This window comes from Schistocerca nitens, chromosome 2 (genome assembly GCF_023898315.1).
Source record: "Schistocerca nitens isolate TAMUIC-IGC-003100 chromosome 2, iqSchNite1.1, whole genome shotgun sequence".
NCBI lineage: Eukaryota > Metazoa > Arthropoda > Insecta > Orthoptera > Acrididae > Schistocerca > Schistocerca nitens.
The window spans coordinates 1004137746-1004165741 of NC_064615.1; the positions used below are offsets into that span (position 1 = coordinate 1004137746).

The 27996-nt window shown below is 42.8% G+C and overlaps 2 protein-coding genes across 13 annotated transcripts in view; one reads left to right on the plus strand and one right to left on the minus strand.

Moving 5' to 3' along the window:
- The window catches only part of LOC126237344 (proline-rich protein HaeIII subfamily 1-like), a 388790-nt gene that overhangs the window by 349114 nt on the left and 11680 nt on the right, over positions 1-27996 (plus strand). The window lies entirely within an intron of this gene.
- On the minus strand, positions 843-27996 carry LOC126237341 (proline-rich protein 2-like). Of its 6 annotated transcripts, none has more exons than XM_049947374.1 (4): positions 27926-27996; positions 26609-26909; positions 1138-1206; positions 843-1098 (listed from the first exon to the last, which is right to left on the minus strand). In XM_049947374.1, the coding sequence occupies exons 1-4, from the start codon at positions 27962-27964 to the stop codon at positions 1007-1009; spliced, it is 501 nt and encodes a 166-aa protein (XP_049803331.1). In that variant the 5' UTR covers positions 27965-27996; the 3' UTR covers positions 843-1006. The 6 variants fall into 6 exon arrangements, with proteins under 6 accessions (XP_049803331.1, XP_049803328.1, XP_049803330.1 ...); XM_049947371.1 differs by having other exon boundaries at positions 1138-1245; XM_049947373.1 differs by having other exon boundaries at positions 843-1167.

Sequence of the window (27996 nt, forward strand, 5' to 3'; positions counted from 1 at the left end):
AAGCTAGAGACGGGTCTCCTGTTCCCGCATCACTTGATGCATCAGCACTTCCCCACCCCCCACCCCCCATTTTTCTGGGTTATACCACAACTTATTTACATATATTTGCCACTTTGTTGTTGTGGCTACATATCATAATAGTCTTAATTCAGAAGAATTTCAGTTCTTCATTAAGAAAATTGAAATACTAAAGAATATCAGAAGTCGTTATTAAGCCTCTGGACACGATGCCGTGCCTACATGTGTCACTGAGATTTATGAAAACATGTTTCAAAATAGACAGTACCTACTCCCAAGTACATATGAAAGGTCAGAGGTGATGGCGTCACTGCTGGTGATGATATTTCCTGAGTAGTTATCTAACATACTTACCTGATACACAATGGCAAGGTCTCTACCAAAACCACGTAGCTAAAATGAAGCAGAAGTATACTTCAAGAACATTTCTGACGACTATTCAGTGCGGTATCGTTTCAACATTGGTGCTAGCTACCAGTTATTGTCTCTAAAATACCACTTCCGTCGTACTCCAATATCCATCACACAAATTTGTTTTTCTATCATTCTACAAGAAAAGACATCTATAACGGATACTAAGAAGTGCACAACTTATGTATCTTTGGATTCATAGCCTAGGTGGCGAAGTGCACACTCAATTAGAAATTAAAAGACTTCGCAACATAGAGAACATTCTGAACTTACACAGAAAAGTTCTGGATGAATTATAAAAGTTCTCCTATGTCTATGTTAACTTTACCTTGATCTCAAACTCATTATCCTGCAAAGGAGTTACAGTTTTCGACATACAAGTTATTCGTTATAGTTTACAGAAGATGGAAACATTTATGGAGATTTTTAGATGCTCATTTAATGACAAAAAATTTTACAAATCGGTTCACAGAACACTTCCATCAATTAAGTTAGATCCTGCTAATTGTAAAAATCAAGTCTGAACTCTCTTCATGTTTCACAGATGCAATAATGTCAACCATCAGAGTCCACCAAGTCAAAACAGCCAAAATCCCCCAGAGGGTGGCCCTGGTGGGCCAGTAGGCTGAGGTTCACCAGTTGGCTGGGGTCCTCCAGTTGGTTCAGGACCTCCAGTAGGTGGGCCTGGTGGTCCAGTTGGTTGAGGACCCCCAGTAGGTTGACCTGTTGGTTCAGGGCCTCCAGTAGGTGTGCCTGGTGGTCCAGTTGGTTCAGGACCTCCAGTAGGTGTGCCTGGTGGTCCAGTTGGTTCAGGACCTCCAGTAGGCTGACCTGTTGGATCAGGACCTCCAGTTGGTGGGCCAGGTGGTCCAGTTGGTTGTGGCCCTTCAGTTGGTCCAGGAGGGCCAGGTGGAGTCTCCTGGCTGCGGCATGCTGCCACCTGTAGTGCAATAGTGTGTTGTGTAGTACATCTTGCATTCTCTTTTGGATGAGTTGGTAGTAACAGCATGAATGCAACACTATTCGACAACATTGCAGTTGCTAGTATGTACTAGCAACATGAGCCACATAGGTTTTCTCGCTATTTGGTATACAGAGAAATGTTCTCTTACTCAAGAACTGTTGAATGTCTCATGGACCTCTAGGGAGCATAGACTTATAGCGGATATGACGAATATCGTAGAGGACTGTCATGTGTGCGAAGCAGAGAATTAACTAGTATGAAAGCTTCACTAGTCCGAACAATCTAAATCAGTTGCAAACATTTTACAGACGAGTTGAGTAACGAGGAAATGCAAAATTATCCAGTTATGTCTTCTTTTTGGGATTTGACAGCTGGGCAAAATGTTTGCTAAAACAACTATCAACAACAAACTGATATACTTATCGAAAAATGTTACTTCGGTATTATTATTCTATATATAATTCGTCGAGGGCACATACACGAACAGAGGAAGAAAGAAAGAAGATTAAAGACTAACAACTTGTTGATAGCGGGATCATTAGAGACGAGGAACAACCTCACATTTTCATGGGAATCCTTCCTTTATCAAAGGAAAGAGAGCGACATATGTTTTAAGTGGTTCAGGGGTAAAATCTAAAGCAAAAGCTGGACGATCAGCGAGGAATTTGAATGCTATTCTCCCGATCTGATACCCCAATATCTCAACCTCTGCGCCCGCTCGCGCTGTGAACTGACAACCTTCAGTCGGTTTGATGGAGCTCTACTTTCTTATCGAAAAAATAAAGTGTGGACTTGCTGCACGTGCTGATATATGAATCACTACAGTGTCAACAAATGCGTCTCATAACAAAGTTTTCTCTTTTATATGCGAGAACAGAATGTTATGAACACAGAAATCAGTACCAATAAATACTCATCCTTACGTCTACAGCCGACTGTAGATAGGATGTAGTCGTGAATGTGCTAGTAAAGGTATATGAAGCACAATTTTTTATTTGAATTTTAACAATCTTCAGCTCGCAGTACTCACCAAAAGACACAGAAGGAGAGCTGCCACTGTCGCCCTCATGGTGATGGAAGTGCTGAGGTGAGCGCGGGCCACAGAGCTTTTATAAGGCTCGCCAACGCCTGATGAGAAGTATTCGTGATTCCGTGACTCTTCAACAAAGGAACCGAACAGAGACCGCAACCCAAGTCAGACAATGGACGATCTGGTTTGTATCACAAGGCTACAGAACACAGCTACAGCCAACTGAATAGCATACTGTCGTTTAGTTTTACGTCGATAAATGCATGTCCCAAGTTGTCAAAAGCGTCTGAAAACCCCACATTTGGAAAGGAAAATCCAACAATGATAAGGTAGGTATTATTTTTATGTTACGAGGAGGTAGTATGTGATACTTTGCTTATTTGGAGAGCAATTGACGAGTCAACCTGGGAAAACTCTGTATAATCGCTGTCCAGGTAGTCATGGTCTAACCTAACACTCCACTGCAGCCAACTGTTAATAGTCACACAATTATCAATATTTCATATCCTGCAAAAATGGACGTGGTGGTCAATGTATTAGAGCAGGGGAGAGCGTTGTATTTCGAACTCTGTTCAGACTTTGGCCTCTAGCCAGAACTTCAACAGAAGCATCACGTATTCTTTTATTCATTTTCGAAATGCTAGCATTCACTTATGTGTGCTGCAGTCTCTTTCTGTAACTATAAAATATACTCGGGCTAAGTAAGTTCATGTTCGAAATGTGAAAAACTGTCCCCTGGTACAGCATGATTATGCACCTAGGATTAAATACTTTATTCAGATTTAAACGTCTTGCAGTCGAAATAATCTACCAAATAATGCGTTTAATAATCTACACGTTACATCAGCACTCTACTACATACTGATTGTTAGTAAGTGAAGCCAAGTTAAAAAGCATTATAAAAACCCAGGTACAGGTGGAAAACAATTCGTAATAGAAGCTGTTGGCAACTAACACAGATTTCCGTTTTAAAGACGGGAAATTCCTTAATGATAATCAGTTCAGTTGCAAATATTACGTGTTTCATGGAAGCAAACCATCTTCCATTTTCATATACAAGATGGTGTCCGACCGACAAAGTGTGGTTTATCCATCTCACATTCTGTAACAAGTTTTAAGAATGTATAGCATTTTAATCACTACAAAACTACGCAACTGAAGATTTAACAATGTCCTCCAAATAGTTCCGCTATATGATACATCACTTACTTGTGTAGAAGTCGTCATATTTACGAATGCTACACACAGAACAACCTGATGTTCCACTACAACAAGCCGCTAGACACTCCGGAAACTGCATATGGCGGTTTCTATCACGCATTCCTCCATGGGTTCTTAAGTCCTGATATTAGATTAAAATATCGACCAGGGACACATCACACATTCCTAGGTACACTATCCTCCCTGTACAACACTCTCACCTATGATTAGATTTCATTGTGGCAACGCTAATTGCTCCCTTCTACTTCTACTGCACCACTAATATCCATTACAAGTGTACGTTGCAGAGTTATTTCCTGAAATTCTGATTACTAGCGAGGATGTACAATGATATAGCCACTGGAGTGCTTTTCTAAGGAATATGTTTGAAAACCCTGTCCAATCCGGCAGTTTTTGATTTTCTTTATTTAACGAATTTCGGTTACCATTAATTTTTGGTGACCACACAATACATGATTCACAGTAGCGGCCTCTCTAGTCCGTGACATAGAACCACACAAATGGTCATGTTTGATAGCCAGCTCGTCGAACCACCGAGTAGGTGGTATTATGACGTTTAGACCTTGATGTAATTATTGATGCAGTAATAATTAATATTAAGAGAACAACTGAGAGGCCGATATTTTCTTAAATTGATTTCCGTTGAGGATTAATTTGCATATGGTATTACCTTTTAATCTGAATGCACTTCGTATTACTGCTGGATATGGAGATATCTGGATTGTATTTTGTAGCAGTTATATTTAACTTGTGGACATTGCTCTTTAGTTTGTGTCCCCACATATTATTTGTTCTTTTGTAAAATTTTGGAACAATGAGCCTATACATTGTCAAATAATGAAATCAACATAAATGTTACAAAGAAGAGGTTACGTGATGTTACTTTAATTGGAGTTCGTGATCATTCTTGTCACAGAGCATATTTTTATCACATATTTTGAGTGTACCTGACCTAACTGTCCTTACACCGTATTCTTTCTTTGGACAACCATACCAGAGAATAATATACAATTAAGAGTGAATTTTGTAGCTGATTATTGAGGAAAGTATACAGGGGAAAGTTTGCTTAGCTCTGTATCTTTGTTCCAACAAATCGTAAACCGTATTATGTTTATCCACTCACACGATACCAGTTGCTGTATGATGAATCAGAGTTTTATTTGCTATATAGCTTCGTAGAGTTCACTTCAACCCTTTAGTCTTAGGTATATGAGAATACAGTAATATCTTCTTGATGTTGATATTCGTCCCTTTATGGTGAATAGAAGAATGCCACTGCGGAGTATGTAGTAAATTGTAAACAACACGGAAAAAAATTGGAGGGAAGGAAGTTTCATGTAAGGCGAAAGATTACCGTTGAGTTTAAGGTATTCATTTGGTTCGAAGGTTGATTCGCTATATATCTACGGAAAATCCACTACTTCTATTAAACTACAAGGAACCCAAAAACTTAAGGGATAAAAATTAATCTGCAAATGTGAAATACGGATATACGATGTAGAAAGTAGGACTTTCGTAGTTTGTAGAAAATGGGCACTGCAGTCAGTGTGATTAAGTGGAATTAAAGGCGCAGAATGAATTCAGTCGCTTTGTCAGAATTTCACTGTAAGGAAACTGGCATTACCGATATTGAAAAGTGGACAGTTTCTTATGTAGCCGGACATTTTCAAGTTGAGGCATGCGTTTCAAAGAGAGCAGGAGTGTTTACAGGTGGTACGAATATATTATTAGCGTAGCATGTAGATACGAAGGAGTGCGGGGTGACATTTGTGAACAATGAAACAGCACAGCTGAAGAATGAGTTCTATGCATAGTAGGAGGTGACTGTGGAAGCCGTCCAGAAAATGTCTGCAAAGCTCTCACATGCTATACAGATGCCAAGTTTGGAGGAGAAACAGTGATGCATTCTGCAGATCCAGGAAAGAGTGTTGGTCAGGGGTTTTCAGACTATCCGATGCTTCCAAGGGGCAAAGCAGAGTTATTGATAGATACGCTTTGTTTCTACAGTTCCATGTACAAAAGTTGAATAGTTCTGCGGACTTACGTAAAAATTATGATCACTATTCTGAACTGCTGAATAGATGTTATTAGAGAGGAACAAATTCGTTCCTCATCTACATCTACATGGATACTCTGCAAATCACATTTATGTGCCTGGCAGGGGGTTCATTGAACCATCTTCACAATTCTCTAATATTCCAATCTCGTATAGCGTGCGGAAAGAATTGAAACATCCCCTTAGAAAAATTTTATAAATGACAGTGCTGATAAACCTCTTATGTTATTCGATTTTCCAACAGCTGAGGAAAACTGAACGTGCTTAGATGTTTCTCTCTTTACTTATTCTGATCATCAGTAAACTGACATACAATATTTTTTAGCGCAACGCAATCTGACTTTCAATAAACCCTACAAAAGAATGGCCGTGACTAACTATGACCTATACCTTGCATGAATCACTTACCTCACAAAAATCTTCGTTACTCGAACTACTGCAATACAGCGAGCGGCGATACTGCCAGCTAAATAAAGGATTCTGATTACTGAAGGCACTACCTACTGACAGGCATGGTTAGCAAATGAAAGATTTTCATGGAGAACAAACAATGTATTTACCTTAATAATATTCAAAAGTCATCATATATATCTCAGTTCATGATATACAGTATTACAAATTTATTCTTTCTGATGGACACATGTCAAGATCGCTCTCAAAATTCTGCCATCTCTCTCCCCACATCCACCACTGCTGGCGGCTCACCTCCAACTGCGCAACGCTACGCGCTGTTCGCGTATAAATGCCCAACACTACAATAGCAATATTCCAACAATGCAAATCAGCCACAGACTGCACACAGCACAGTCAGTGATTTTCACACAGAGCGCTACGTGGCGTCACCAACACAAAAATCTAAACAGCCTACTTACAGAATGAACACCTATATCTTTCCGTACGAACTCTGATTTCCCTTATTTTATCATGGTGATCGTTCCTCACTATGTAGGTTCGTGTCAACAAAATATTTTCGCGTTCGGAGGAGAAAGTTGGTGATTGGAATTTCGTCACAAGATTCCGTCGCAACGAAAAAAGCCTATCTTTTAATAATTCCCAGCCCAAAGCCTGTATCATTTCTGTGACACTCTCTCCCGTATTTCGCGATAATAGAAAGCGTGCTGCCTTTCCTGGAACTTTTTCGATGTACTCCGTCAGTCCTATCTGGTAAGGATCCCACACCGCGCAGCAGTATTCTAAAAGAGGACGGACAATCGTAGTGTAGGCAGTCTCTTTAGTAGGTCTGTAACATTTTCTAAGTGTCCTGCCAATAAAACGCAGCCTTTGGTCAGCCTTCCCCACAACATTTTCTATGTGTTCTTTCCAATTTAAGTTGTTCGTAATTGTAATACCTAGGTATTTAGTTGAATTTACGGATTTTAGATTAGACTGGTTAATCGTATAACCGAAGTTTAACGAGTAGATGGTAGATCTTTTGGGACTAGTTGAGTACTGGTCGTTCTTCTTTAGGAATTGTTCATTTTACTCATTCACTGACTCTTTGTTATCTAATTCTGGATTTTAGAAAGATTTTCAGGAGACAAAAAACATAAGAAACTTAGAAGTGAATATCCTCGGAGTAGTGAAGCAACTTAAGTCCCTCAGTAAAAGCAAGTTTTCTTGTCTAGATTGTTTACTAATTAGTTTCCTTTCAGATTATGCTGATTCGAAAACTCTGTACTTAACATACATGTACAAACGCTCGCTTGATGAAGACCTGCATTCAAAGACTGTAAAGTTGCCGAGGTCACAGCAATATTCAAGAAATGCAGTAGGGATAATCCACTAAATTACAGGCCCATAATTAACGTCGATATGCAGCAGGAGTATGGAAAGTATACTGTGTTTGGCCATTACAGATTACCTACAAGGCAACGGTCTATTGACACTTAGTAAACACGAATTTAGAAAAAAATCTATCTATCTACACTCCTGGAAATTGAAATAAGAACACCGTGAATTCATTGTCCCAGGAAGGGGAAACTTTATTGACACATTCCTGGGGTCAGATACATCACATGATCACACTGACAGAACCACAGGCACATAGACACAGGCAACAGAGCATGCACAATGTCGGCACTAGTACAGTGTATATCCACCTTTCGCAGCAATGCAGGCTGCTATTCTCCCATGGAGACGATCGTAGAGATGCTGGATGTAGTCCTGTGGCACGGCTTGCCATGCCATTTCCACATGGCGCCTCAGTTGGACCAGCGTTCGTGCCGGACGTGCAGACCGCGTGAGACGACGCTTCATCCAGTCCCAAACATGCTCAATGGGGGACAGATCCGGAGATCTTGCTGGCCAGGGTAGTTGACTTACACCTTCTAGAGCACGTTGGGTGGCACGGGATACATGCGGACGTGCATTGTCCTGTTGGAACAGCAAGTTCCCTTGCCGGTCTAGGAATGGTAGAACGATGGGTTCGATGACGGTTTGGATGTACCGTGCACTATTCAGTGTCCCCTCGACGATCACCAGTGGTGTACGGTCAGTGTAGGAGATCGCTCCCCACACCATGATGCCGGGTGTTGGCCCTGTGTGCCTCGGTCGTATGCAGTCCTGATTGTGGCGCTCACCTGCACGGCGCCAAACACGCATACGACCATCATTGGCACCAAGGCAGAAGCGACTCTCATCGCTGAAGACGACACGTCTCCATTCGTCCCTCCATTCACGCCTGTCGCGACACCACTGGAGGCGAGCTGCACGTTGTTGGGGCGTGAGCGGAAGACGGCCTAACGGTGTGCGGGACCGTATCCCAGCTTCATGGAGACGGTTGCGAATGGTTCTCGCCGATACCCCAGGAGCAACAGTGTCCCTAATTTGCTGGGAAGTGGCGGTGCGGTCCCCTACGGCACTGCGTAGGATCCTACGGTCTTGGCGTGAATCCGTGCGTCGCTGCGGTCCGGTCCCAGGTCGACGGGCACGTGCACCTTCCGCCGACCACTGGCGACAACATCGATGAACTGTGGAGACCTCACGCCCCACGTGTTGAGCAATTCGGCGGTACGTCCACCCGGCCTCCCGCATGCCCACTATACGCCCTCGCTCAAAGTCCGTCAACTGCACATACGGTTCACGTCCACGCTGTCGCGGCATGCTACCAGTGTTAAAGACTGCGATGGAGCTCCGTATGCCACGGCAAACTGGCTGACACTGACGGCGGCGGTGCACAAATGCTGCGCAGCTAGCGCCATTCGACGGCCAACACCGCGGTTCCTGGTGTGTCCGCTGTGCCGTGCGTGTGATCATTGCTTGTACAGCCCTCTCGCAGTGTCCGGAGCAAGTATGGTGGGTCTGACACACCGGTGTCAATGTGTTCTTTTTTCCATTTCCAGGAGTATATTTGAAATCGCTTGTGGATATCATTCAGCACTTCCTGTGAGTAAGGAGCTAGTTGTGTTTCAACAACTAGCTCCTTAATGAATGATATCCGCAAGCGATTTCATACTGGTCCCGTATTTCTCGATTTCAAATGATTCAAATGGCTCTGAGCAAAATGGGACTTAACATCTGAGGTCATCAGTCCCCTAGAACTTAGAACTACTTGAACCTAACTAACCTAAGGACATCACGCACACCCATGCCCGAGGCAGGATTCGAACCTGCGACCATAGCGGTCGCGCGGTTCCAGACTGAAGCGCCTAGAACCGCTCGGCCACACCAGCTGGCTTCACGATTTCCAGAACGCTTTTGTGCCTGTTCAAAGAGTTGTCAGAGTCAGGCCTCAAATCTAATAAAAAGAAGTGTGTATTCTTCCAGACTGAAATTGAGTACTTAGGGCATGCGATCAATTCCCAAGGTGTTCATCCGACACCGTCGCAGTTTCACGTTATTCGTGACCTCAGACATCCAAGAAATTTCTCGGAACTGCATTTAGTACCAGGGAAGCTGACCTACTACGTCCGCTTCATTCCTCATGCACCTCAAACTGGGGCGTCCTTTGATCGTCGTCGACGCAAGAATGTACCTTTCGTGAGATCCCACGAATGTACATTGCATTTCAGAAATTGAAAGACGCTGTGCTCAGCGAACGTTGTCTAATCCATTTCAGTCTAGGTAAACCAGTGGTCTTGGCCGTGCGGTTCTGGCGCTGCAGTCCGGAACCGCGGGACTGCTACGGTCGCAGGTTCGAATCCTGCCTCGGGCATGAGTGTGTGTGATGTCCTTAGGTTAGTTAGGTTTAAGTAGTTCTAAGTTCTAGGGGACTTATGACCTAAGATGTTGAGTCCCATAGTGCTCAGAGCCATTTAAACCATTTGAACAATCTCATATGGCAATGGCGTGGTAATTTCTCACAGGGTTGGTTGTGCAGACAGACCAATAGCTTTCGGTTCCTAACTTCTCAACAAGGCTCAGAAAATTTTTTCGCGGGTATAGAAGGAGGTACTTGCAATCATTTATGGAGTGACTAAATTTCACCGAGATCTGAATGGAAGGTAATTCTACTTAGTCACGGCCCACAAACTGGTGCAGTCACTTTTCAACCCCACCAAGCCTGTTTCAAACCGCACTGTACGGAAATTGCAATGATGGGGTATTACTCTCTCGCATTATCAGTTCGAGATAATTTAAGGGCCCACATCTAAGGACGACACTGCAGACATGCTCACGCATAGTCCCGTGGGACCGGATGCAGACTTTGACACATCAAAGCACCACGTTGTCACATAGATGTACATGAGTTAGATGCTACTGACCAATTTCCTTCAGATCACCGGGAGGTCGTCCAGGCAACGACAGCAGACCTGGACTTGCAGATTTTGTTGTGCTACGTCCACACACGCTGGCCTCGCTTAATGAAACAAATAATTAGCCCAATGATTCGCAGATATTTTGCGTATACGCATTACTTGTTAGTTCTTCAAGGTGTATCTTCTTGCGCACTGAATCAGGACAGTTACGTGTGATGATCCCAAGGCTGTCCAGAGACATGTACTCGGCTTGGTTCATCAGGGTTACTGGAGCGTCGTCTGCATGAAACTATTAGCTCACAGACACTGCACTTGGCTTGGCATGGACGCTTAAATAGAACATAGTGGCACAGTTCCAAGCCTGTGAGGAACACCAGGCAGCCCCCTCTCAACCTTTCTTTGACTGGCTAAAATCAGAGGCACCTCATCAGAGTGCTCATTTGGACATTGCTGAACCCTACTGGAACATTCATTCACTGATTATCGTCGACGCATATAGCAAGTTTCCTTTTGTTATACCCATGAATCAAAATCTACACGTTGCACACGCCTGTTTTTGCAGTTCATATTTTGCATTGAAGGTCTTTCAAAGTTGTTAGTGATAGACAACGTACCTCAATTTGTGTGGGCAGAATTGAAGGCTTTTTTGCAAGTAAGGGCATTTGTAACATCACCAGTGCGCATTTTCACCCCCATCAAATAGAGAAGTGGGGCGTCTCGTGTGCATTTTCAAACAGCAGATGGACAAACTACACATCTACCACACAAGGAAACAAGCTTTGTTGCTCTGACTCTCGTCTTACCTTTCCCAGCCCCGCAAAAGCCCTTCATCAGTGGACTTGCTCCATGGACAGCACCACCACACACTGCTTCAGCCGCTGCTGCTCCTCCCACTCAGGCAATGTATAAAGCTAATCAACAATTTTTATTTCATACTCAATGGTAGACGGAAGACCTTGCAGCACGGCAATCTTGTAAAGTTATTAGGTAGATCCAAATTTCTTGACAGTGTCGAGATGGTTGGCAGCGATGGCACTGGAACAGTCTTTGCCTTTGTAATTTGCGTGATCCTGCTGCTGAGTCTTTATTTACAGATTTGTTGCCTGCCCCTATGATGCTGCCTATACTCCATCCGGAGACCTGGGGTTCTGCGTCGATACTACAAGATCCCTAACCCATGGACCCATTGCTGACACCTCATCCAGCACCGAATGGACGTGTTCTGGGGATGGACCACTCTGTGCAGCGGAATACCAAATGGTCGCCACCTGTATAACAACACCGTTGGTGTTCAACACCATGAAGATTGCACTCCATTTTCGGATGCAGGAGTGAAGCTACAGATGGATCTCCTGTTCTCGCATCACTTGATGCATCAGCACCTCCCCCCTCCCCCCTGTGGGTTAACGAGCATTGCGCTCTCATTTGAATATATGGCCGAAAGGGTCAGCCTACAGGAATTGTGAAAAGAACCCCGTCGTCCAGGACCGCGTGCCACAAAGTGCGCAGATTCACCACGAGACTCACAGGCGTCTACTGTCTATTGAGACCTAAGCGCTGTAGTGTGCGAGTGAGACAGACGAGAACCTACGTCGTAGGGAAACCCAGTAGAATCCATGTGTGGCCAAGGAGACGTAGCAGTGTTAAATATGGTGGGTCTAAGATCGACAATAAAGGGAAACAGTTATGAAAAATATTTAATTCTGTAGAAATGCAGGGAATCAAGCCACAGTAATTTTAATCTGCCATCCTCCATAAATTTTCGTTGTCATCCCAATAAAACTTGAATATTGACCATATATATAATAGTTTAGGATTTACTGTTAAAGTGAAATTCACAAGTTTTGTAACGCACACCTGAATGCTAATATCTGAACGCTTTAGCCGATCTTAACGATCGACATTTCATATAGAAGCGCATCATTAAAATGACAAATGTTGTAAATATCAACTCTGTAACTTTATTTACTTACAAGATACAGTAAACTTAAGTTATCAGTATTTTCAGTTAAGCATCAGATCATTTCCTCCAGACAAATCACATTGAACGATGACAGGATGTCACCTTATTGAATCATTAGGTAATAGAATAGTTAGGGCACAATAGTTACTTTTGTTCTTCATTTATTTATCAGAAAGCCCACTGGTGCAAGGCTACTAGCCGTGACATCAAAGCTAAGAAGGAAATTGTATTCGTTTTATGGAAAAGACTAACGTTTATTATTTAATTGATATTATTGTTGCTTTGTTTAGAACGTGAAAGTGGTCGACCTATGATTATTTAAATATGTTAAAACGAAAAGATTGTAAAATAAGTTGTAGCCAATCAAATGAATAGCTTCAGGAAAGGGAACTGATATCGTCAGTTGAGTGACGATGTTCGTCGCGAGGGACAACGCGGCCGAAGACGTGAATTTACTTTGAAATTTTTCTTAAAGTATTTACTTTATTTACTGGCGATTCATCAAGAACATAGACACATTTAATCACACTAGGTGAGTCTGGAAGTAGTTGCCAGGAAGTAACTATGGAAAATTACCTTTAACAAATTCCTAAAAGCTATTTCAAAACAGATTTAAAATTCTAAGCAGAAAAGCACACTCAAAATATCAAGTGACAATTTAACAAAGGTGAATTTTATTCTTAAAAGCCTTTTCAAAACAGATTTAAAATTATAAGCAGAAAAGCACATTCGAAATATCAAGTTACCGTTTTATTTAGAGGCAAGAAGAATATTAACAGTAGGAGCCTTTGGGCTGAGAAGCTTGCCTGCTCCCTTTCAAAACCGCCGTAGTCATGACCGCTCACAACATCCTCTGTAAGAGTACACTGGTACAAATCTGCAACACACCAGATCACTTTAAACAAACAATTTTTAACAACTCATGCAAATATGTAAACTACGCACCCCTTAAGAGGAATGGAATGGTACAACCCTCGAATTATTTGCCACCGAAAGTACAATTTGTTTTTTTATTTTTTGAAGGACTCTTACGGTGGAAAGGTGGCAAGCATATAACCTAAAATGACTATTTAAATAAAACCCATAAAATGCAGTCTTACAGAAAATGTACATGCTCTACATTACACATATACCACCTCGCAAGATGATAAGCAAGATAGAAACATATTTCAAGAATGCGGCCTTTAAGCAATAAATTCTTTAACACCGAATCCGACAAACATGACAGAGAAAGCTATTAACGTGTGGCAGATTGACAGGGGGGGGGGGGGGGGAAATACTAAACAAGCCGAACCGCAGATGGTTCTAAACCTCCACAATTCCACAAGGAAACTCAGCTAGTGGTCGCCCAGTCGGGTCTGGGTTCCTGCATCTGAGTCTGCTCGAGTTGCTCGGGCAACGGTCATTGGCGGTTGGATTGGTCGGTTGGTTGGTTCGTCGCGCACTGAGACACGAGATGACTTGTCCGCCTTGTCCGTCGCCGCATGTGAGGTCCCCACGTGAGTCCAGTGAGCAGCGCTGTATAGAAAGCGGTAGTGGTTTCGCAGTTCACAAGAGAGCAACAGGAGCGAAACCACAACATCTGGCTGGCCGGGGCGAGCTGCGACGCCATGCGACGGTAGCTCTGTGTGCCTTCCTGCGTCCGTTGAAGCGGCTAGCAGCGGACGGTTCGGGAGAGCGTTGGGGGTGCTGCGCCAGGTCTTCGCCAGAAATCGCAGTTTATTAGAAGTGATTGGAGATATATTGTTTCATTCACTTGTTAAATTCTACTTGTTTTCTTGGTGAGGTCATCAGCCGCTTTGTTTTGAGGTCGTCCCACCATTCTTCTCTGTTTGCCCTCCTGTGGAAAGGTGGTTATTGTGTAATGGGTGGTCCGTTTTTCCTTTGTGGAACTGGGGAGGTTTAGAACCATCTGCGGTTCGGCTTGTTTAGTATCTTCCCCCCCCCCCCCCCCTGTCAATCTGCCACACGTTAATAGCTGCCTCTGTCATGTTTGTCGGATTCGGTGTTAACGAATTTATTGCTCAAAGGCCGAATCCTTGAAATGTTTCTATCTTGCTTATCATCTTGGGAGGTGGTATATGTGTAATGTAGAGCATGTACATTTTCTGTAAGTCTGCATTTTATGGGTTTTATTTAAATAGTCTTTTCAGGTTCTGTGCTTGCCACCCCTGTTGTACCATTTCCATTCCTCTTAAGGGGTGCGTAGTTTACATGTTTGTATGAGTTATTAAAAATTGTTTGTTTAAAGTAATCTGGTGTGTTGCAGATTTGCAACAGTGTACTCATTTAGATGTTGTTGTGAGCGGTCATGACTACGGCCGTATTGACAGGGATCAGGCAAGCTTCTCAGCCCAAAGTCTCCTACTGTAGATATTGTTCTTGCCTCTAAATAAAACTGTAACTTGATATTTCGAATGTGCTTGACTGCTTATAACTTTAAATCTGTTTTGAAAAGGCTTTTAGGAATAAAATTCACATTTGTTAAATTGTGACTTGATATTTTGAGTGTGCTTTTCTGCTTGTAATTTTAAATCTGTTTTGAATTAGCTTTTAGGAATAAATTCACATTTCTTAAGGTAATTTTACATCAGTTACTTCCTGGCAACTACTTCCACGCTCACCTAGTGTGATTAAATGTGTCGATGTTCTTGATGAATCGCCAGTAAATGAATTCTTTATGAAAAGATTTTGAAAGTAAATTCGCGGTTCATTACTAGTAGCAGAACGTGGTTTGCGTTCTGGCTACTGCTCCTTGAGTAACTGATGGAATTATAGCTGTACTTATTTTATAATTTAGTAGTATTTCGCTTTGGCCAAGTGAGTGATTAGCTGTATGTTTCATGTCATGGCGGCCAGAGAATGTCCAGGATTCGGCCTGCTGGGCAAACAGCAAATACTATATGAGTTGGGCATTCGTAATATAAACAAACAAGGCATGGTTCCTGAGTTGCTTGTGGATTTAAAATATGCCTTGCTCAATCCGGTCCAAATTTCACCGGAAGTTATTGGTTGCTTTCTGACAGCCATGGCAGCGGCGGCAGGAGAGGTCGGTGAGTTCCAACAACATTGAGACTGGTTTTGTGTTGATCAACCGAGTTGCCAAGCAATTAGCTAGACTACACGCGTATTTGGTGCACGTGTTTAACCGGGTCTCTGATTTAGAGCAACTTGTTGTAAACGAGGCTAAGCGTAAGGCAGTGGTTGAGTTGCAGCGTAAGGTGGCTGCGTTGCAGATTGGTTAGTCGGGTTAGTCTAGCTCCGAAGAATCTAGTGGGCACGTCCAAGTTGATACGGCACGGGCAGGAAGCGAACTAAATAGCCTAAACCGCTGAATTGAGTCTAACTCGGAGTTTTTCGCAAAGCTACCTAACCCGATTGCACTTCTGTTAAAGGATGTAGGAGAATTAAGTGTATAATCGTTGGTGAAGATACATGAAATTCTGTGGTTATTGGTTTATTTTGAGTAGCATTCGTGTGCTTTTCAAATCTCTCACTCGACCCTGTTAGCTTTGCTATACCTGTTGGCAAAGAGGAAGTGTAACGAATTAATTTATAGATCTCTTTCGGAGGGGTTCTGCCCGCATCTCGTGGTCGTTGCGGTAGCGTTCTCGCTTCCCACGCCCGGGTTCCCGGGTTCGATTCCCGGCGGGGTCAGGGATTTTCTCTGCCTCGTGATGGCTGGGTGTTGTGTGCTGTCCTTAGGTTAGTTAGGTTTAAGTAGTTCTAAGTTCTAGGGAACTGATGACCATAGATGTTAAGTCCCATAGTGCTCAGAGCTATTTGAACCATTTTTGGAGGGGTTCTCGCTTTAGGAAACATTTAGAATGTCAATATATTTGGAAGGTGCAGGCCGCTAGTGAGAATTTGTCAAGGTATGTGGAAAGGGTAAGGGTGGCTTCGCAGGCCTTGCTAAGTGATTTATCAGAAGAACAATTAGTTGCAGTAGATTGGAAGGGATGGCGGCTGCTGACAAAATAAATTTTATTTTCAAGTCACCCCCGAAGACCTGGGAAGAGCTCTCTGTAGTAGTTACTTCTGCATCTGCGCTAAAATTAAGCGAGGTCTCTAGGAATATTAGTGTGTCGGGACAAGCGAAGGAAAATTTTGGAGTGGAGAGCGATCGGCCAGGTAGTAATTATCAAGGCGTACAAAGGAAATGTTTTCGGTGTGGGGCTAGTACGCATTTGGTTAGGAATTGTCCGGTTTTACGTGGGGCAAGAAGTACTAAGTGACATAAGGGTAGGCGGCACGTTTCCAGCAGTAACTTATTGTTTAGTGAGGGACGTGCCGTAGCTGCTGATTCCCGGTTCTGTTTACCTTATATTTGTTTTAATTTGAATCAGGAACCTCTGTGCGCTTCATTAGATACTGGTAGCACGTATTCCTTGTTTAAAGAGGCTTGGTTTCTGCAGTTTGGCAATCTTACCAAACTGAGACCTAAAAAATTCCCGCTTGAGAGATGTCGTGTGGCCAATGGTCAAGTGTTGCTTCTGACTGGGTGGGTTAAGGGTAGTGTTATCGTAAGGCAGTTTTCGTCGCCAATGACCTTTGCTCTCGTTGCTAGCTTGGCGGTAAATATGGTGCTGGGTTGTCATTTCATTTCTAAAACTCAACTAGTTTTGGATTATTCCGGGGGTAAGTTTTCCTTTAAGTTTGTGCCGAATCAGAAGTTTGGATTTTGTAAATGTCGAGCGGCAATAACATCCACGTCTCATTCCTTGTCAGTCACTCTTAGTAATGATATTGATCTGTCATCTTTCTCCGCGGCAGGGCCAACAGGTCCATGAGTTGTTGGATTGCCTTTCCTGGCTTATTTAGTGATAAGCTTGGGATAACGAATAAATTAGAATATGATATTCGTTTGACTGACAATATTTCGGTTAGACAGTCCCCATATCGTCTCTCACCACCTAAAATGAAAATATTGCGGGAAAAGGTACAGAAGAAGTTAGGTCAAGGGGTTATCCGTCCCTCGACTTCTCCGATATTCTTGGTACCGAAGGATTAGGGTAGTGATTTCAGGGCAGTGGTAGATTACCGTCGTTTAAATGAAAAGGTGATTTTGGAATCAGTCTCATTGCCTTACCTACACAATTCCTTTACTTGGTTCTCAGGCGGGTCTTGGTTCACGGTTCTTGATTTAAATCAGGCTTATTACCAGATTCCGTTGACACAGGAGTGTAAACATGTCACAGCGTTTTGCACCGATTGGAATCTATTTGAATTCAACCGGGTGCCCTTTGGCCTGGCCGCCGGAGCTGCTGTTTTGACTCGTTTGTTAGATAGTATACTGGGTGAATTTAAACTACGTTTTGTCTGTAATTATCTGGATGACCTTGTGGTTCACAGTAAATCGTTTGAAGAGCATTTGAGTCATTTGCACCAAGTATTTACTAAACTTCAGCAGGCTGGTGTAACCGTTAAACTCTCCAAGGTCACACTTGCGAGGCCCCAGATTTCCTACTTGGGCCATATTGTTTCAGGCGATGCGGTTCGGATCGATCAAGATAGTACTAAAGCCTTGCGCGTACTCCCACCTCCTACTGATAAGCGGAGAGTCGCTAAGTTTGTTGGTATGGCAAATTATTTCAGGAGGTTCGTTCCGAATTTTTGCGGCCTTTGCTGCCCCTTTGAATCAGCTTCGTAAAAAAAGGAGTTAAATTTACTTGGGGTCCCACATAGCAGGCGGCCTTCGAACAGATCAAAACCGCCATCGCTAATGCACCGGTGCTTGGGGTGCCTGATTTTGATAAGCCTCTTGTAGTTCAGACGAACGCGTCGGGTGCGGGAGTGTCAGCCGTCTTATTACAAGAATGGCAAGGTCAGCGGCAACCTCTGGCCTATGCCTGGCACCGTTTGAATGATTCTGAGGCAAAGTACTCAGTCTACGAATGTGAGGCCTTGGCGGTCATATTCGCATTAGAAAAGTTCCGGTTTTACCTCAAGCACAAACCTTTTTTGCTGCAAACCGATAATCAAGCCTTGAGTTGGGTCTTAGCTAGGCCACGTAAGACCGGTTGGAACGCACGTTGGGCCGTGAGAATCTCAGCCTTTAAATTGGAGGTTAGGCATTTCAGAGGTTCCGAGAATGTGGTCGCGGATGCCCTCAGCCGGATGTTTGACCCACCATCCGAATGTTCGGAGGAGCACCACCAGGCTCTACTTCAGGGTCAGCTTTTGCTTTCGGGGGAAGTACCCCAACTGTTTAGTAATCTCGAAGAAAACCATGATCAGGATGTTGGATTGGGTCCCTCCAAGCAGCGGATTAGGTCGGGTGAGGTAGTCGAAGATTACAGCTTGAGAAAAGGTATTCTGTGTAGGGCAGTGGGTCGAGAGCGCCACATACGAATTTGTCTGCCACATATATTAATCCAGCCTATATTCCAGTATGATCATTGCTCTTCGGTGGGTCACTTAGTCACATATGCGCGCATAGTCTAGCTAACTGCTTGCGACTCGGTTGATAAACACAAAACCAGTCTCAATGTTGTTGAAACCCAACGACCTCCCCTGCCACCGCTGCCATGGCTGTCAGAAAGCAACCAATAACTTCCGGTGAAATTAGGACCGGATTGAGCAAGGCATCTTTTAAATCCACAAGCAACTCAGGAACAGTGCCTTGCTTGTTTATATTACGAATGCCCAACTCATATAGTATTTGCTGTTTGCCCAGCAGGCCGAATCCTGGACATTCTCTGGCCGCCAAGACCTGAGACATCCAGCTAATCACTTACTTGGCCAAAGCGAAAGATTACTAAATTATTTAATACGTACAACTATAATTCCATCAGTTACTCAAAGAGTAGTAGCCAGAACGCAAACCACAATCTGCTACCAGTAACGAACCGCGAATTTACTTTCAAAATCTTTTCTTAAAGAATTTACTTTATTTAGTGGCGATCCATCAAGAACATTGACACATTTAATCACACTAGGTGAGCGTGGAAGTAGTTGCCAGGAAGTAACTGATGTAAAATTACCTTAAGGAATGTGAATTTATTCCTAAAAGATATTTCAAAACAGATTCAAAATTACGAGCAGAAAAGCACACTCGAAATATCAAGTCACAATTTAAGAAATATGAATTTTATTCCTAAAGCCTTTTCAAAACAGATTTAAAATTATAAGCAGAAAAGCAGCCTCGAAATTTCAAGTTTCAGTTTTATTTAGAGGCAAGAACAATATTAACAGTTGGAGCCTTTGGGCTGAGAAGCTTGCCTGCTCCCTTTCAACACGGCTGTAGTCATGACTGCTCACAACAGCCTCTGAAAGAGTACACTCGTGCAAATCTGCAGCCCACCAGATTACTTTAAACAAAAAATTTTAACAACTCATACAACCATGTAAACTTAAGAGGAATGGAAATGGTACAACCCTCAAATTATTTGCCATCGAAGGTGCAATTTTTTTTAAGGGACTCTTACGGTGTGAAGGTGGCAAGCTTATAACCTAAAGACTATTTAAATAAAACCCATAAAATGCAGACTTACAGAAAATGTACATGCTCTACATTACACATATACCACCTCCCAAGATGATAAGCAAGATAGAAACATTTCAAGGATTCGGCCTTTGAGCAATAAATTCGTTAACACCGAATCCGACAAACATGACAGAGGCAGCTATTAACGTGTGGCAGATTGAAAGGGTGGGGGGGGGGGGGGGGGAGATACTAAACAAGCCGAACCGCAGATGGTTCTAAACCTCCCCAGTTCCACAAAGGAAAAACGGACCACCCATTACACAATAACCACCTTTCCACAGGAGGGCAAACAGAGAAGAATGGTGGGACGACCTCAAAACAAAGCGGCTGATGACCTCTTTAACGAAATTGATGGTGAAATATTTTTCGTTAAAGAATAATAAATTTTTGCTTGTGGGTGTTAATTTAATTTAATTTCTTTGCGTGCGAACTTTGTTGTAGAACCTCACTCTTATTTGCGTGTGGTAATAAAAAAAATTTCACTTTCAAAAGAATTACGTACATTTAAAAATTACGTGAACTCATATTAACTGATTAAGAATATTTAGTTGAAAATTAAATTCTTTACATCATTCGGCCTTGGCACACATTTTCTAAATGCAGTCGAATTTTTGTTAAAATATTTACTGAAATTCTTTCCCGGCGTTAGCTTTTGAACACAAGATTATCACTATTAGCAGAAAATGGTTAATTATTACCAAGCCGACATTTAATTATCACTGATCAAACCTACTTCGCTATACATTTAAGTTATTGGAAAGAACCAAAATTATTAAATTTCAACGTTAACTATCCGTCTAAGAATGCACAAATGTGTAACTATTTTTAAAATCTCAGTCAGTCTCTGGATCGCTGTAAAAGAAGAACATTCTCTTAATTCACTGTTAAATTTTTATCCATCTGTTCCCGATTTACGGGTTTGGTTGATTTTTCCTTTAGCGGAACAATTTTTTAAATGTGCCGCCGCTGCAAATCGATCGGTCGCGGCACAGCCCAGCAACACCGCTAAAAAATGCTGAAAACCATTTAAAGAAATATTATAGATGACATGGGCAAGCTAATTTACATTAATAATACACACTATTTATAAATTTCAATATATTTTTACCACAACAAATATTCAACTCACATTAGTTCGTAATTTCTCCTTCAATGGCGGCTAAATCTAGCTACAGACAAATGACGTCTACCCATTCATCAGACACTTCGATACAACTTCCTACCGCTATCAACTCTAAGCGAGGAAGACCAAAGAATACATAGTGCATTGTGCTTTTATAGTATTGCTGACTATTAACATTTCTTTGTAATTTCACGACATTATTTCCCTCTGGCTGAATTTCACATCTCTGTTATCTCAGATATTGACACATTTCGCAATTACATTATTAATATAGAAATATTACCTATCCTAAATACAGAAAGAATATTACTACAAAAAATATTACAATAATAACAAATGTCTTTTACACAAAATTCAATAATATTTTTCGTTAAATAATTACATTATATACAAATGCTCAGAGCGGCGTAATCGATGAAATTTCGTTAATGTGTGAGTTTGCCAGGGAACGTTACACCTCACCAAGAAAGCAAGTAGAATTTAACAAGTGAATGAAACAAAATATCTCCAATCACTTCTAATAAACTGAGATTTCTGGCGAAGACCTGGCGCAGCACCCCCAACGCTCTCCCGAACCGTCCGCTGCTAGCCGCTTCAACGGACGCAGGAAGGCGCGCCGATTTCCCGTCTCACGGCGTCGCAGCTTGCATCGGCCAGACAGATGTTGTGGCTTCGCTCCTGTTGCTCTCTTGTGAACTGCGAAGCCACTACCCCTTTCTATAAAGCGCTGCCCACTGGAGTCACGTGGGGACCTCACATGCGGCGACGGACAAGGCGGACAAGTCATCTCGTGTCTCAGTGCACGACGAACCAACCAACCGACCAATCCAACCGCCAATGACCGTTGCCCGAGCAACTAGAGTAGACAGGCAGCCTAACGCGCAGACCCAGATGCAGGAACCCAACCCCGACCGGGTGACCACTAGCTGAGTTCTGTTACTGGCGGAGTGGCAAGACTCTCATTTTCTTGCTTTAAAGTCTGATCCAAACGACAGACATACTAGCACTCCAACGACAGACACTGACTGCCGCACACTGAGCCAGCTGACCAACTGACTAGATGCGCCTCGATTGACCGACTCACCGCTACAGAGCTCATAGCGCCCCTTAAATGCACGTGAACAGGCAACCTTTCCGCTTTCCCACCAGAGGGAGACACCAAAGCTGCGATTACCACAGCGGCGCCACCGCCAGAAACGGGGAACGACTGCTTCACACATGCGCTGCGGCGCGCTTTAAAAACGTGGCAGTTCTGGCCGAGACTCCAAAGGGGACAGTTCGAATTGAGACGCGAAAGCGGATAGTCGGTCTTTAGGCAGCTAGGAAGTGAAACGACTTAGAAAATTTCGCGTTGTGTGGTATCGTGGGACTTAGTATCTGAGTGGTGAGCAGCCCCGTGCCTGGTGTGAACTCTAACTTTTCGCATAGTTATCGAGGTGGAGTATCGAACTTGTAATTCGCGATGAGATTGTGAATGGTCGAACCAGGTGAAATGGATATGCGCTCGAGTGTAGCAGTGACTCTAAATACGACCACTTTCGCTATTAGTTTGCTTTCTGAATAAACAATATTCTAACGAAATCGCAACTGTGTGGCCTACATAATTTATGGGTCGTTAATTTAGTTCCTGATATTATTATTACTGTTATTATATGTTATTGTTGTTGTTGTCTTCAGTCCTGAGACTGGTTTGATGCAGCTCTCCATGCTACTCTATCATGTGCAAGCTTCTTCATCTCCCAGTACTTACACCAACCTACATCCTTCTGAATCTGATTAGTGTATTCATCTCTTGGTCTCCCACTACAATTTTTACCCTCCACGCTGCCCTCCAATGCTAAATTTGTGATCCCTTGATGCCTCAGAACATGTCCTACCAACCGGTCCCTTCTTCTTGTCAAGTTGTGCCACAAACTCCTCTTCTCCCCAGTTCTGTTCAATACCTCCTCATTAGTTATGTGATCTAGCCATCTAACCTTCAGCATTCTTCTGTAGCACCACATTTCGAAAGCTTCTATTCTCTTCTTGGCCAAACTATTTATCGTCCATGTTTCACTTCCATACATGGCTAACCTCCATACAAATACTTTCAGAAACGACTCCCTGACACTTAAATTTATACTCGCTCTTAACTAATTTCTCTTCTTCAGAAACGATTTCCTTGCCATAGCCAGTCTACATTTTATATCCTCTCTACTTCGACCATCATCAGTTATTTTGCTCCCCAAATAGCAAAACTCCTTTACTACTTTAAGTGTCTCATTCCCTAATCTAACTCCCTCAGAATCGCCCGACATAATTCGACTACATTCCATTATCTTCGTTTTGCTTTTGTTGATGTTGATCTTACATCCTCCTTTCAAGACACTGTCCATTCCATTCCAAGTCCTTTGCTGTCTCTGACAGAATTACAATGTCATTGGCGAAACTCAAAGTTTTTATTTCTTCTCCATGGACTTCAATACCTTCTCCGAATTTTTCTTTTGTTTCCTTTACTGCTTGCTCAATATACAGATTGAATAACATCGGGGAGAGGCTACAACCCTGTCTCACTCCTTTCCCAACCACTGCTTCCCTTTCATGCCCCTCGACTCTTATAACTGCCATCTGGTTTCTGTACAAATTGTAAATAGCCTTCCGTTCCCAGTATTTTACCCCTGCCACCTTTAGAATTTGAAAGAGAGTATTCCAGTCAACATTGTCAAAAGCTTTCTCTAAGTCTACAAATGCTAGAAATGTAGGTTTGCCTTTCCTTAATCTATTTTCTAAGATACATCGTAGGGTCAGTATTGCCTCACGTGTTCCGACATTTCTACGGAATCCAAATTGATCTTCGCCGAGGTCGGCTTCTACCAGTTTTTCCTTTCGTCTGTAAAGAATTCGCGTTAGTATTTTGCAGCTGTGACTTATTAAACTGATAGTTCGGTAATTTTCACAAGTGAAAGGACTTAGAAAATTTCTTTGGGACTGGAATTATTATATTCTTCTTGAAGTCTGAGGGAATTTCGCCTGTCTCATACATCTTGCTCACCAGATGGTATACTTTTGTCAGGACTGGCTCTCCCAAGGCCGTCAGTAGTTCCAATGGAACGTTGTCTACTTCTGGGGCCTTGTTTCGACTCAGGTCTTTCAGTGCTCTGTCAAACTCTTCACGCAGTATCATATCTCCCATTTCATCTTCATCTACATCCTCTTCCATTTCCATAATATTGTCCTCAAGTACATCGCCCTTGTATAGACCCTCTATATACTCTTTCCACTTTTCTGCTTTCCCTTCTTTGCTTAAAACAGGGTTTCCATCTCAGCTCTTGATATTCATACAAGTGGCTCTCTTTTCTCCAAACGTCTCTTTAATTTTCCTGTAGGCAGTATCTATCTTACCCCTCGTGAGATAAGCGTCTACATCCTTACATTTGTCCTTTAGCCATCCCTGCTCAGCCATTTTGCACTTCCTGTCGATCTCATTTTTGAGACGTTTGTATTCCCTTTTGCCTGCTTCATTTACTGCATTTTTATATTTTCTCCTTTCATCAATTAAATTCAATATTTCTTCAGTTACCTAAGGGTTTCTACTAGCCCTCGTCTTTTTAGTCTTTTTACCTACTTGATCCTCTGCTGCCTTCACTACTTCATCCCTGAGAACTACCCATTCTTCTTCTACTGTATTTCTCTCCCCCATTCCTGTCAATTGTTCCCTTATGCTCTCCCTGAAACTCTGTACAACCTCTGGTTTAGTCAGTTTATCAAGGTCCCATCTCCTTAAATTCCCACCTTTTTGCAGTTTATTCTGTTTTAATCTACAGTTCATAACCAATAGATGGTGGTCAGAGTCCACATCTGCCCCTGGAAATGTCTTACAATTTAAAACCTAAGTTAACTTTATATTTCGCAAACTTACCATCTGCCAGACAATTTAACCAAATGATCAAAAGTGTCTAATTTAGAGTGTGTAATTGGACACATGCGGTTCAACCCCTAGATGAGTCTGAGCCAAGACATTTCGAAGAGAAGTAACCGCATGAGAGCCGGAACATCTATAGGATGTTAGCTCGCACCGCTAACATGGTTACAATATCTGACACTACATTATGTTATGGTCGTGATGGGGTACAGGGGGGGGGGGAGGGGGAAGTATTGTGTCCTCGCCAATGGACGTAACTGGGGCTCCTGTGCTGAGAGCTTCTGTCTGGCGCCACGGTCGGCGCTTTGTATTTCGCCGCCAACCGCAAGTGCGGCCAAGTCAAGCTCCCCGCCACCGTCAATCAGATGTAGTTCTGCATCGTGATACGTGGCGGCCACAGGCAGCAAGGGGTTCATGTCGGGTTGGCGTATGACAGTTCACTGAGTTCTCCTGGGTCAGCCTCTTCTTATTTCCAGCTATTAGGGCTATAAAGAAACCTCTACACAGACATCATATCTCAGATTTCTAGGAACTGCTAGCAGCTCTCCTTTCAGTGGGTGCGACAGACTACAGAAAATTGTTTCGAAGAGGGACTACTGAAGTTAAAGAAGCCAAGTCAGGTAAATACGGTATATGTAGGAGTACCCAATTTTAGCGACGGCAGCTGTTGTTTTCCGACACATATGGGGGGCGAACTATGTCATGTTGCAAGGGACGTTTTCGTCTCGGTGCACACTCGCCACACATTTCCACCAAACACCTGCTAATATTCAGAGTGTTTACACTCCAGTTCCCTATAAACTGTATTTTACAGCCCTGTCCTTGCTATTTACACTACGTGAAAGAAGACGGAAAATTCGCCAGTACTGTGAGTGGATCGCACTTCTAGAAATTATCCCGCCACATACGGTTAGACCAAAGTACAACGTACTTGCAACTGTATTCGTGCAGGTATTATTATTTTCTAAATGAGTTGCTCGCACCTGATAACTTGACTTTATTCTAGGGTTATAAAACTACTTATTTACATATATTTGCCACTTTGTTGTTGTGGATACATATCATAATAGTCTTAATTCAAAAGAATTTCAATTCTTCATTAAGAAAATTAAAATACTAACGATTATCAGCAGTCGTTATTAAGCTTCTGAATACGCTACCGTGTCTGTACGTGTTACTGAGATGCATAAAGATATATTTCGAAATAGTCGGTACCTACTCCCGAGTACACATGAAAGGTCAGAGATGATGGAGTCACTGCTGGTGATGACATTTCCTGAGTAATTAGGAAGTAATAAGGAATTAGAAGACTTCTCAACATATAGCACAATCTGAACTTACATAGAAAAGTTCTGGATGAATTACAAAACTTCTCCAACGTCTGTGTTAACTTGACCTTGATCTCAAACTCATTATCCAGCAAAGGAGTTACAGTTTTCGCCCCATTAGGTTATTCGGAACAGTTTACAGAAGATGGAAACATTTATGGAGATTTTCAGACGCTCATTTAATGACAAAAAATTTTACAAATCGGTTCACAGAACACTTCCATCAATTAAGTTAGATCCTGCTAATTGTAAATATCAAGTCTGAACTCTTTAGATATTTCACAGATGCAATAATGTCAACCATCAGAGTCCACCAAGTCAAAAAAGCCAAAGTTCCCCAGAGGGTGGCCCTGGTGGGCCAGTAGGCTGAGGTTCACCAGTTGGCTGGGGTCCTCCAGTTGGTTCAGGACCTCCAGTAGGTGGGCCTGGTGGTCCAGTTGGTTGAGGACCCCCAGTAGGTTGACCTGTTGGTTCAGGACCTCCAGTAGGTGTGCCTGGTGGACCAGTTGGTTCAGGACCTCCGGTAGGCTGACCTGTTGGATCAGGGCCTCCTGTTGGTGGTCCTGGTGGACCAGTTGGTTCAGGACCTCCAGTAGGCTGACCTGTTGGATCAGGACCTCCAGTTGGTGGTCCAGGTGGTCCAGTTGGTTGTGGCCCTTCAGTTGGTCCAGGAGGGCCAGGTGGAGTCTCCTGGCTGCGGCATGCTGCCACCTGTAGTGCAATGGTCTGCTATGTAGTACATCTTGCATTCTCTTTTGGATGAGTTGGTAGTAACAGCATAAATGCAACACTATTCGACAACATTGCAGTTGCTAGTATGTACTAGCAACATGAGCCCATAGGCTTCCTCGCTATTTGGTATACAGAGAAATGTACTCTTACTCAGTAACTGTTGAACGTCTCATGGACCTCAAGTGAGCGTAGACATAGCGGATATGACGAATATCGTAGAGGACTGTCATGTACGCGAAGCAGAGAAGTAACTAGTATGAAAGCTTCGCTAGACCCAACAAACTGCACCAGGTGAGTAACGAGGAAGTGCAAAATTATCCAGTTATGTCTTCTTGTGGGATTTGACAGCTGGGCATAAACGTTTGCTAAAACAGCTAACAACAACAATCTGATATACTTATCGCAAAATGTTAATTCGCTATCATTATTCTGTATATAATTCGTTGGGGGCACATACGCGAACAGAGGAAGAAGAAAAGAAGATTAAAGATTAACAACTTGTTGATAGCGGGTTCATTAGAGACGAAGAAAAACCTCACATTTTCATGGGAATCCAGAAAGAGAGCGACATATGCTTTAAGTGGTTCAGGGGTAAAATCTAAACCAAAAGTTGGATGACCAGCGAGGAATTTGAACGCCATTCTCACGAATTGATACCCCAATATCTCAACCTCTGCGCTCGTTCGCACTGTGAACTGACAACCTACAGTCGGTTGGATGTATCTCCACTTTCTCACGGAAAAAATAAAGTGTGGACTTGCTTCACGTGCTGATGTATGAATTACTACAGTGTCCTCAAATGCGTAACATAACAAAGTTTTCTCTTTTATATGCAAGAACAGAATGTTATGAACACAGAAATCAGTACCAATAAATACTCATTCTTACGTCTACAGCCGACTGTAGATAGGATGTTGACCTGAATGTGCTAGTAATGGGATATGAAGCACAAATTTGCATTTGAATTTTATCAGCCTTCAGTCCGCAGTACTCACCACAAGACACAGAAGGAGAGCTGCCACTGTCGCCCTCATGGTGATGGAAGTGCTGAGGTGAGCGTGGGCCA